This window comes from Caretta caretta, chromosome 2 (genome assembly GCF_965140235.1).
Source record: "Caretta caretta isolate rCarCar2 chromosome 2, rCarCar1.hap1, whole genome shotgun sequence".
Taxonomy (NCBI): domain Eukaryota; kingdom Metazoa; phylum Chordata; order Testudines; family Cheloniidae; genus Caretta; species Caretta caretta.
In genome coordinates this window covers 2,154,448-2,166,003 of record NC_134207.1, presented here as the reverse complement: position 1 = coordinate 2,166,003, position 11,556 = coordinate 2,154,448, and the positions used below count along the sequence as shown (strand labels likewise).

At 59.3% G+C, this 11,556-nt stretch overlaps 1 protein-coding gene across 1 annotated transcript; it reads left to right on the top strand.

The window, feature by feature from the left end:
- The first annotated feature begins 2,271 nt into the window (after window positions 1-2,271).
- LOC125630905 (NFX1-type zinc finger-containing protein 1-like) lies at window positions 2,272-10,690 on the top strand. The gene is made up of 4 exons (XM_075124860.1): window positions 2,272-3,773; window positions 5,239-5,395; window positions 5,811-5,936; window positions 10,371-10,690. Exon 1 carries the CDS (start codon window positions 2,402-2,404, stop codon window positions 3,476-3,478), a length of 1,077 nt encoding a protein of 358 aa, XP_074980961.1. The 5' UTR covers window positions 2,272-2,401; the 3' UTR covers window positions 3,479-3,773; window positions 5,239-5,395; window positions 5,811-5,936; window positions 10,371-10,690.
- The last annotated feature ends 866 nt before the right edge of the window (window positions 10,691-11,556 follow it).

Here is an 11,556-nt window from a genome sequence, read left to right as displayed (position 1 = left end):
CCAATCTAAACCTCCCCCACTGCAGCTTGAGACCATTACTCCACATGTATGCACATGTATAAGCACAGGCTCACGTGTGGCAGACGCACGCACACACACACACACGTACACACTCCTGGGAGTGTCACTAAGCTCCCCGCAGGAAAAGATTTGGGGAGGTTTCGCTCGCCGCTGATGCCTGCCAACCCTTCCAGCCTAGAGCAGGCACAGGGGTGCTGGGTGCTGAGACACCTGCCTGGCCCCAGGAGACCCCGGGGTAACAGCTGCCCCGACACCTCTCCTCCCCTGCACCCATCTCCCCGACAGCGGAGGCTGGTGCAGAACTTGGCTCCGCCTTAGCTTGGCCCCGGATCCAGCCCCCTAAGCACTGCACTGGGGCCCGTATGGGGCGGGCAGCTTCCCTGCAGCGCCAGGCAGCAGGATGTGGCCTGCACATCCGCTGCCGAGTTTGGCTGTGACACTTGCAGGGCTGTTGGCCCGAGTTCAAGAACCAGCAGGTTCCCAGGAGTCTGATCAATTCACCCAGCAGAACCCAGGGTGTCCTCGAAGCCTGGGAACCCAGGTGTTGCTCCCCTGGCTCTGGCCTTGAACTGGACCAGCTCTCGGGTGCCCTGACAGGCAGCCAGACAGGGAATCAGCAAACGGGGGATGGCAGGAGACCCCAAAACTGCAGCCCTCAGGAGAAGTAGAGCAGTGGGTCTCTGGACACTGGAGCTGTCTGAGCAAGAGGGGCTGGGAGCACACACAGGCCGGGGCATGCAGACTGGGGCACGCACACAGGCCGGCACCCATGCAGGTTGGGGTGTGCACACAGGCCGGGGCACGCACACAGGCTGACTCAAACCAGTGCGCTCGGGCCCGGCGCTCGGGGCGTGATGGGTGGGCACGCTGAGGGGAGACCAGGCCAGTCTGACCTGGAATCCTTCCAGGGTGCAGAGCTGGTACCACCTCCAGCTGGGGGCTGTGCAGCACCCCAGGGCGGGAGGGGCCTGGGCTGGAGAGGGGCCATACGTCTGTCTGAGCGGCCTGTAGGGCCTTGTTTGGCCGCACTCAGGATCCCCGCAGAGCGCAGCCGGAAGCCAGGCCCCCGTCAGCCATTAACCAGTGTGCCACTGGGCGCTCCCCCCACGTCCCACGGGCAGGTCTCTCCCAGGGCGATGCAGGCGGGGCCCAGAGACGTGCCCTGAGATGCTGAGGGCAGGCCCTGACTCGCCAAGCAGCCGACAAGCTCCTGCCTTTGCTGGTGTCACATTGTTGCCGGCACCCAGTGCCGAGAGGCTGAACAACAGCTTGAGTTGGTTCGTTACCCGGTGTGCTACACCCAATAATCACAACGGGGTGGAGAAGCAGAAAAGTTTATTTGCAGCTGCAAAAAGGTACAGGGAGAATAAAATCTCAAATCCTGCACCACAGAGCAGGAAGTTACACAGGCTTTTATACATCCTTTTTCTCAGCATACTTATCCAATAGCAAGCTGCCCCAAGTATCCATATAGCCAGCCAATCCAGTTCCCAGCTAGTTCCCTGATTCTCTGTATCATTTGTTAAACTAAACATAAAGCTGCTTTATTCAGCATTGTTCTTCCATATCTCCCCTGTTTGGCCTTGCTTAGTTTCAGGCAGTCTGACTCTGCAACATATTGTTGCAGATTCTCAGCATAACTGCTGTGTGTGCCTCCAGGCCGGGGGGGCAAGGACACTTGGGCCTAGCACGCAGAGCTGCTGCGAGTGCCTCCAGGCAGGAGGGGGGGCCAAGGACACCTGGGCCTAGTGCGAGGGGGCTTCATCGACACTCGTGGTCTTCCATCCCCTCGAGTTACCTAGTGGCCATGCCCCAGTGTCCCCAACAACATCAGTCCCTTGGGCCGGCTCCTGCCTGCTGTGCCGGGCGCCAAAGAGCTCCCAGGAGCTGTCTGGCGGAAATCTCCCCCCTGCCCCTCCCGGCTGAGCCACCCCCTGGCACAGGTGGAAGGTAATATTAGCACTAGGTCTCCCAGCTGGGAGACTCCCTGGGGCAGCGCTTGTCCAGCCCCCGGCAGCCAGCAACAGGCAGAGGTAGGTGGGCTCATCTCTCGTTTCCCCCATCCCGCACAGCGTCCGCCTTCCGTGCACGTCCTCGCTCACCGCACCTCGCGGCTTTTGCTCCCGTGTCCGGGATGACCCTCATGCCCTGTTCCCTTGGGGCGTTCTCTGATCTCAGCAGGGTTTGCAGCTTCCCCGGTTTGGAGTCATGGGGCAAAGTCATTAGCGTGGTGCTAACGAGGAGGCTCGATGCATCCTGTTCCGTTCTCTGGAGCTGGGTGCGGCGGCCCCCATGACTCGGCCCAGGCAGGGTGGGGCTGGGGGCTTGTTCTGCAGCGTCGGCTCCTCTTGTCTCTGAGCAGCTCCTGCCCTGCGGAGAAATGTCTGGCCAGAAGAGGAGGTGGCAGGACTGGCCTGACAGCGCCTGGGAGCCAGGGCCACCGAAAGCGGCCCGGCTCTCCCCGGAGCCAGGGCCCAGCTGGAGGACAGATCCTTGCGCCATCCTCACTGACTTGGAAAAGCTCTGCGACCAGAGACCCCAGCAACTCCTGCCCTTCCTGCTGGAGCACGACTACCAGCGGGAGCAGCTCGGAGAGAGCCCAGGCCTGAGCCCTGCCAGGGTGTATACGCTGCTGCGGGCCTTGAAGCTGGCGATGGAGAGCGCTGGCAAGCCGGAGCAGGTCCAGCAGGTCCTGGCCCTGGTGCTGAGACCAGCTTTCGTGCTCAGGAGCCTGCTGGGCTTCATTGCTGAGCTGGAGAGCTTCCAGCACCAGGACGGGCAGATCCCCCGGGAGGTGATGGAGGACACGGTGGCGGCCCTGCACCATCTGCTGACGGCGTCCCCCAAGCAGACGAAGACCCTCCTCTGCTACCCTGTGGACCTTCTCTTCGCCACGGTCCAGAGACTGCAGAGCCGCGGCTTCGAGTTCACATGGATCATCCAGAAACGACTTCACGACACCAAGAGCCTGGTGGACGCGATCTTTCCGCGGAGCAGTGCGCCCCTCGCCTCGCCAGCCTGGCGGGAGGATTTCCACACGCTCCCCGTCTTCCCAACCCCGGAGGAGATATTCGTCGACCCTGGGCAGAAGCTGAAGCGCAACCTCCCCGTGGGGAAGTTCGTGAGCGACTTGGCCTACCTGGACACGCACTTCCGCCTGCTGCGGGAGGATTTCATCCGGCCCCTGAGGGCCGGGATCTCAGCTCACTTCTCCCTGCGGAACGTGTTCGGGGGCGCTGGGAAGCAGAGGGGGGGCGCTGCGGGTCTACAGGAACGTGCAGCTGGTGAAGGTGGGCACCTCCCCGGCTGGTGCCATGTACATGGCCCGGTTCCAGGCCCCGCAGGGCTCCGCCCACGCCTCCTCCAAACGGCTGCTGAGCGGCTCCCTGACCTGCCTCATCTCCAGGGACTGTGGCCAGGTGTTGTTTGGGACCGTGGTGGGGGGCAACCGGCCTGAGCTCCTGAAGGGGGCCGTGTGGCTGGACATTAAGGCAAACCACAGCGACCTCCTGCGGCAGCACCTGGGGAAAACCAACTTCATCATGGTAGAGTCGCCGGCCTTCGAGTCCTACCGGCACGTGCTGGAGGGGCTGCAGGAGATGGACCCCGCCCAGGTGCTGTTCCAGAGCTACGTCGTGCAGTGCCGCACCCCCGTCGCGCCACCCACGCACTTCGGAGATGCCGTCACCTTCGACCTCTCTGTTCTGCGTCCCACTGGGTGAGCCGACAAAGAGACCGGGGGGACATCTGCGGTAGGTCTGGGGTAGCAGGGAGGGGCAGGAAGGAGGAAAGCTGGGCCAGGGGTTAGGGGACTGGCTTAGGACATGGGGGGTCAATTCGCTGCACCAGTATGGACTTCCTGAGTGACCTTGGGAAGTCTCTCTGGGCCTCAGTTTCCCATCTGGAACGTGGGGTAACTGCCCTGCTGAGGGCATGAGGATAAACACATTGAGCAGCTTTGAGCCCTGCTGCGGGAATGCCGGCAACGAGACGCAGGCCTGGTTACCGGGAGGTCGCGCAGTCCCCGGGGCTTAAAGAGCCAGGCAGCGGGGCCCAGACTCTCTGCCCGCTGTGGTAACCTCCTGGCTGCCTGTGCTGTGGGGTGAGCTGACCTGGGGGTGGAGGTGAGGCGGAGAGGGGCAGCGCCGTCCGGCTCAGATGATGGGGTCACACCAGTGACTCCTTAGTTCAGTGACTCGCTTTCCAGGCTAGTTTTGACCCCCGATTCCTCCCAGCTCAGCAGACATGACAAATGGGAAAACCTGGCTGCAGCTGCCTGCCCCCCACTGCCTCGGGTCCTCGCCCACGACACACGGCGGGCGCCAGCTGCCCGCTTCCGCCCCGCCTCCCGGCGCCTCCTGCCAAGCCCAGGAGGACGCACTGCGCGGGGGGAATGCAGCGCGAGGGACCAGCCCCCGCAGTGCGTGCCTAGTGTCTGGGATGGGACCGCGCCCGTGGCGGCTAGCCCCTTGTGCCACGGCGGGGGCTGTGCTCTCGTTTTAGCACACGGGCTTGATCAGAGCTGGCGCGGGCATGTCCCCCCCGGAGCAGGTAATCGCCCCCAGCTCGACATGCAGACCCACCCTGTTATTCCTTCCGCCGGGCTGCCCAGTGTGGGCCCGGCGCTCAGAGTCTGACCACTAGACTGCGCCGGACGCCCGAGCCCGACATCGCTGGCGGTCGCCGTCCCAACCGCTCCCTCGTACCGATCTGGCCCAGAGTCCCCCATCCCCATGGAGTGCTACCAGAGCCCCTCTCCCCCCCAGCTTCGCTCTGCTCTGCCATGCCCCGGCTGGCCCGTGGTCCTGCCTCCCGCCCCGCCCCGCCCCGCCCCGGAGGCTGGGTGTAGTCACAGGACCCTCTGTCACAAGCCTTCAGGCGGGCTGAGGCCTCCCTCCCTTTCAAAGGGCCGGCCATGCTGTGACAGTCCACAACCCCCTCCTTTCTGACCCCCCATCAATACCCTGCCTTGCTCTCCCCGGCGCCTGCCACCCATTCTGCCCCTCGCTCAGAACTGGCAGGGGCGTGTGCACCTGACCCAGAATTACGCCCCCCCGGTCCAGTGTAGACGCTCAGACACACCTGCACATGTCGGAGTCCTTCCAGGAGAGGGCTGCAGCTCATGCGTCTCTCTCCACACCTGTGCGGCCGGCAGGTTGAGCACCATGGAGGGCTCCTCGAAGGCGGCTGAGAACATGCCTGGCTCTTGGCTTTCAGGGGCACGTGACCGCGGTGGACCTGACGGCCGTGAGACCCTGCGACTCCTATATCTGGTCTCCAGAGACATTTCCTCACTTAGATGAGTCTCAGATCTTGGCCATTCGAATGGCCTTGAGCAGGGAATTTGTGCTGATTCAGGGCCCACCTGGGACAGGTACGTACTCTGCTTCCCCGCCCACCACTGCAATGGCTCTGGGCTGCCCTGCGGCTTCAGCAACTCCTGCTCCTCACCCTGCCTGCCAGGGCTGCACGATTGCCAGTGAACCTGACCCCGGGGTGAGTTTTATCCTCCCTGGCCCAGCCGCAGGAGGGGCTGAGCCCATCCTTGGGCCCCGTGCTCCGATTCTGAGGAGCCCGCCCCACTCCATCCCCTAATGGGGCTCGCGCGCAAAGGAGACGCTCTAACCCTGGCATTGCTGGAGATGCGGCCTTTGTGGTGTTAACGGCAGCCCCGAGAGCATCTTCGCTGGGGCCTCCCGCTGTGGCAGCAGGGCCTGTGATCTGGTCAGCGTGACCGAACTGTTCCCGGGCCCCTGCCCCACCAGTGACCACAGGCCGTTTCCTTCCAGGCAAAACCTTCTTTGGGCTCCAGATCGTGGAGATCCTGTTGAGGAATCAGTCTCAGTGGTGGGAGGACCAGAGACCCTTCCTGGTCGTCTGCTACACAAACCATGCTCTGGACCAATTTATGGAAGGTACCTATGACTACCAGGCTCTTGGCATTTGCCCCCAGTCCCTGGGCTTCCAGGTGTCCCGGCGTCCCCGGGCGATGCTCTGGAATTGCTCCCTACAAAGCCAGGCAGGACTCTGTTGAGGTCTCCTCTCTGTGAGCAGCCTGTCTCCAGGGCACACAGCTCACACAACTTCCACCTTCCTGGGTCTGACCTCGGAGCATTCAGCATCCTCTGCCCCTCCATGCGGTTCCCCCAGCCAGTCCGCCCAGGTGGAGTCCTGGGGAAGCCAGAGGGTCCTGCCCCCCAACTTCGCAGTCAGACGTGACTCTCAGCCAGCCAGTAAAACAGAGGGTTTATTAGACAACAGGAACATGGTCTAACACAGAGCTTGTAGGTACAGAGAACAGGACCCCTTAGCTGGGTCCATTTTGGGGGGCAGTGAGCCAGACATCCATGTCTGCACTTCACTCCTCGTCCCCAGCCAGCCCCAAACTGAAACTCTCTCCAGCCCCGCCTCCTCTGGGCTTTGTCCCTGTCCCGGGCCAGGAGGTCACCTGATTCCTTTGTTCTCCAACCCTTCAGCTCTCACCTTGCAGGGGGAAGGGCCCAGGCTGTCAGTTGCCAGGAGACAGTGTCGGCCATTAATGTACCCTGGCCCTTTGCTCTGCAACAATTACACCCCCTTATCCCACCCCCTAGAGACTTAAGAAATGCAGACACCCCTACAGTATTCAGAGGACACATCCTCTTTGTCACATCTCTCCCACCTTCAAGACCGAACTGAGCGGGGTCACTTTAGCTGGTGACCTGGGGAAGTTTGAACCCACCAACGTTCCCATGGATGTCCCAGCAACTCCTTGGTGGGAGTTACACCAGGCCCTTCCAGTTTTACACTCTTCCTGTTTCACGTCCTCCCTTAGGTTGGGTGTGCTCGATGGCACTTACAGGCCACATGTGGGAAGGCTTATGCGGCCTGTGCCCTTTTGCCACCCAAATATCCTTGGGGTTCAAACTGAGATCGGGTCTTCTCCCAGCGCTCCAGCCTGGAGGGCTGCAATTCAGGCTCTCTTGGTTAAGAGCCCCCATCTTGACCTTGGCCAGCTCTGGGCTTGGGCAGCCGCTCCCCACCTTGTGACCCAGGTATGACACCTCTGCCATCCCCACCTTACACCTTCCAGCTTTTACTGTCAGTCCGGCCTGCTTCAGGCAACCCAGCCCCCTCTTCACCTTGGACACGTGTTCCTCCCAGGTCTGGCTAGAGACACAGGTATCATCAATGTACGCCAGGGCCAAGTTCTCCTTCCCCCTCAGCTTGTCTAGTATCTTACCAGGCCTAGGCCTGGGGTAGGCATCAGACACGGTGATGGCTTTAAGCTTTCAATAGTCCCCACAGAACCAGATCGACCCGTCTTCTTTGGGGACCCACCCCACGGGTGAGGCTTGCGGGCTGTTGAATGGCTGGATCACCTCTAAAGCCAGCATGTCCTTGACCTCTCTCTGCAGGCTCTGGGGTGTTTTCCCAGTGACTCTGAACGGGGGACACCTGATGGGAGGACTGGCTCCCACCTCAGGGAAGAGATCCACCTGGGGGTCTCCCCCCTTCACCTCCCAACCGTCCCTTACCAGGTCCAGGGGTCCCCTCACTCTCCTCCCACACAGCAGCTCAAAGGGAAGAACCCGGTGGATTCCTGGGGCACGTCCCCATACAACAGGTGGGGCAGGTGCCTGTCCCCGTCCTGCGGATGCTGATTCATAAAAGTCCTCAGCACCATCCCCAGGGCCCCATAGACTCTCTCCACCAGCCCATGGGATGGAGGGTCACCTGCAGAGGCCCAGGTGGGCCAGACCCCCCCATTTCTCCCACCAGCCCTGGAGCCGGGCTGACAGGACATTGGACCCCTGGTCTGTAAGGACCCCGCTGGGGACCCCCCTCTGCTGAAGATGGTCAGCAGCGCATCTGCCCTGGTGTCTACCTCGGTGGGGGACAGAGCCCCCGCCCCTGGGTAGCGGGTGGCGAGATCCATCACCTCCAGGATGTATTTGTTCCCCGACCGGGTCGCCTTGCTGAGGGGCCCCACTATGTCCATAGCCCCCTTCTGGAAAGGTTCGTCTGTGATGGGCAGGGGTCTCAAGGGAGCTTCACCCCTATCCCAGCCTTCCCCACCCGCTGTCCGGGGTAGCAGGACCTGCCGTGCCGCAGGGTCGCAGGACCTGCCGTGCCACTGGGCCGCGTCCCAGGCTCCGGGCCAGTCACGGTTCTGCAGCAGCCACTGCCTGGGGCCTGGATCCCCTGGTGTCCCGAGAGGGGGACATCGTGGGCCAGGTACGACAGCCTGCGGGGGTACTTCTGGGGCAACCCCAGCTGCCTCCTGATCCCCCACAGTTCTACTTCCCCTGGGGGTGCCCCTTCCCAGTACAGGAACCCCTTCTCCCACAGGGATCTGTCCCTGCAACCTTCCCCAAGGGGTTTGCAGCGCTGTGGCCAGCAAGTCCTCTCAGCTCCTCCAAGGAGGGATCCTTCTGCGGCTCGGTCTGCAATTCAGCTGCTGGGGGAGGGAGTGGGACTGCTCCCTCTCGTGGGCTGGGCCTGGGGTCACAGTCCCACTGAGCCCTGTCCCTGGTCGCTCCCTCCCTGCTGTGGGATGACTTTCCAGCAGCGCCTCTGGACCGGGCAAACCTGGTTGGCAGCCGTCCTGCCCTGCCTGTGGGTCCCCCCATTCAGCTGGGGTCTTATCTCCCCCCTTGCTCAGCGCTGCCCTTGCTGTCCCAGTGGGGGTAGGCAGCGAGCTCGCTGCTCTCCTTACAGCTTCAGAGCCAGCGTAAGCCCCCTCTCCGGTGTGCAGGGGGGCGGGGAGCATCTCTCTGTCCCACCCAGCCCCAGGGGTCTGGTTACAGGCAGGCAGGTAGCCTGAGCCTAGCCGCTCCTCCCTGCTGCCAGCCAGGTCATCTGCATGTGTAGGGGACAATTTCCTGGTGCAAGTGCTGGAGGAACCAACTAGGGGCAGAGTTCTTCTTGACCTGCTGCTCACAAACCGGGAAGAATTAGTGGGGGAAGCAAAAGTGGATGGGAACCTGGGAGGCAGTGACCATGAGATGGTCGAGTTCAAGATCCTGACACAGGGAAGAAAGGAGAGCAGCAGAATACGGACCCTGGACTTCAGAAAAGCAGACTTTGACTCCCTCCGGGAACTGATCATAGAATCATAGAATCATAGAATATCAGGGTTGGAAGGGACCCCAGAAGGTCATCTAGTCCAACCCCCTGCTCAAAGCAGGACCAATTCCCAGTTAAATCATCCCAGCCAGGGCTTTGTCAAGCCTGACCTTAAAAACCTCTAAGGAAGGAGATTCTACCACCTCCCTAGGTAACGCATTCCAGTGTTTCACCACCCTCTTAGTGAAAAAGTTTTTCCTAATATCCAATCTAAACCTCCCCCACTGCAGCTTGAGACCATTACTCCTCGTTCTGTCATCCGATACCATTGAGAACAGTCTAGAGCCATCCTCTTTGGAACCCCCTTTCAGGTAGTTGAAAGCAGCTATCAAATCCCCCCTCATTCTTCTCTTCTGCAGGCTAAACAATCCCAGCTCCCTCAGCCTCTCCTCATAACTCATGTGTTCCAGACCCCTAATCATTTTTGTTGCCCTTCGCTGGACTCTCTCCAATTTATCCACATCCTTCTTGAAGTGTGGGGCCCAAAACTGGACACAGTGCTCCAGATGGGCAGGATCCCCTGGGAGAATAACATGAGGGGGAAAGGAGTCCAGGAGAGCTGGCTGTATTTTAAAGAATCCTTACTGAGATTACAGGGACAAACCATCCCGATGTGTAGAAAGAATAGTAAATATGGCAGGCGACCAGCTTGGCTTAACAGTGAAATCCTTGCTGATCTTGAACACAAAAAAGCAGCTTCAAGAAGTGGAAGATTGGACAAATGACCAGGGAAGAGTATAAAAATATTGCTCGGGGAAGCAGGAGTGAAATCAGGAAGGCCAAATCACACCTGGAGCTGCAGCTAGCAAGAGATGTTAAGAGTAACAAGAAGGGTTTCTTCAGATATGTTAGCAACAAGAAGAAAGCCAAGGAAAGTGTGGGCCCCTTACCGAATGAGGGAGGCAACCTAGTGACAGAGGATGTAGAAAAAGCTAATGTACTCAATGCTTTTTTTGCCTCTGTCTTCACGAACAAGGTCAGCTCCCAGACTACTGCACTGGGCAGCACAGCATGGGGAGGAGGTGACCAGCCCTCTGTGGAGAAAGAAGTGGTTCGGGACTATTTAGAAAAACTGGATGTGCACAAGTCCATGGGGCCGGATGCGCTGCATCCCAGGGTGCTAAAGGAGTTGGCGGATGTGATTGCAGAGCCATTGGCCATTATCTTTGAAAACTCATGGCGATCCGGGGAAGTCCCAGACAACTGGAAAAAGGCTAATGTAGTGCCCATCTTTTAAAAAGGGATGTAGGAGGATCCTGGGAACTACAGGCCAGCCAGCTTCACCTCAGTCCCTGGAAAAATCATGGAGCAGGTCCACAAGGAATCAATTCTGAAGCACTTTGAGGAAAGGAAAGCGATCAGGAACAGTCAGCATGGATTCACCAAGGGCAAGTCATGCCTGACTAATCTAATTGCCTTCTATGACGAGATAACTGGCTCTGTGGATGAGGGGAAAGCAGTGGACGTGTTGTTCCTTGACTTTAGCAAAGCTTTTGACACGGTCTCCCACAATATTCTTGCCAGCAAGTTAAAGAAGTATGGGCTGGATGAATGGAATATAAGGTGGGTAGAAAGTTGGCTAGATTGTCGGGCTCAATGGGTAGTGATCAATGGCTCCATGTCTAGTTGGCAGCCAGTATCAAGTGGAGTGCCCCAAGGGTCAGTCCTCGGGCCAGTTTTGTTCAATATCTTCATAAATGATCTGGAGGATGGTGTGGATTGCACTCTCAGCAAGTTTGCAGAGGACACTAAACTGGGAGGAGAGGTAGATACGCTGGAGGGGAGGGATAGGATACAGAGGGACCTAGACAAATGAGAGGATTGGGCCAAAAGAAATCTGATGAGGTTCCACAAGGACAAGTGCAGAGTCCTGCACTTAAGACGGAAGAATCCAATGCACCGCTACAGACTAGGGACCGAATGGCTGGGCAGCAGTTCTGCAGAAAAGGACCTAGGGGTTACAGTGGACGAGAAGCTGGATAGGAGTCAACAGCGTGCCCTTGTTGCCAAGAAGGCCAATGGCATTTTGGGATGTATAAGTTGGGGCATTGCCAGCAGATCGAGGGACGTGATCGTTCCCCTCTGTTCGATATTGGTGAGGCCTCATCTGGAGTACTGTGTCCAGTTTTGGGCCCCACACTTCAAGAAGGATGTGGATAAATTGGAGAGAGTCCAGCGAAGGGCAACAAAAATGATTAGGGGTCTGGAACACATGAGTTATGAGGAGAGGCTGAGGGAGCTGGGATTGTTTAGTCTGCGGAAGAGAAGACTGAGGGGGGATTTGATAGCTGCTTTCAACTACCTGAAAGGGGGTTCCAAAGAGGATGGCTCTAGACTGTTCTCAGTGGTAGCAGATGACAGAACAAGGAGTAATGGTCTCAAGTTGCAGTGGGGGAGATTTAGGTTGGATATTAGGAAAAACTTTTT

Coding starts and splice junctions, on each gene's coding strand:
- LOC125630905 (XM_075124860.1), top strand. CDS start 2,402: ATGTCTGGCCAGAAGAGGAGGTGGCAGGACTGGCCTGACAGCGCCTGG.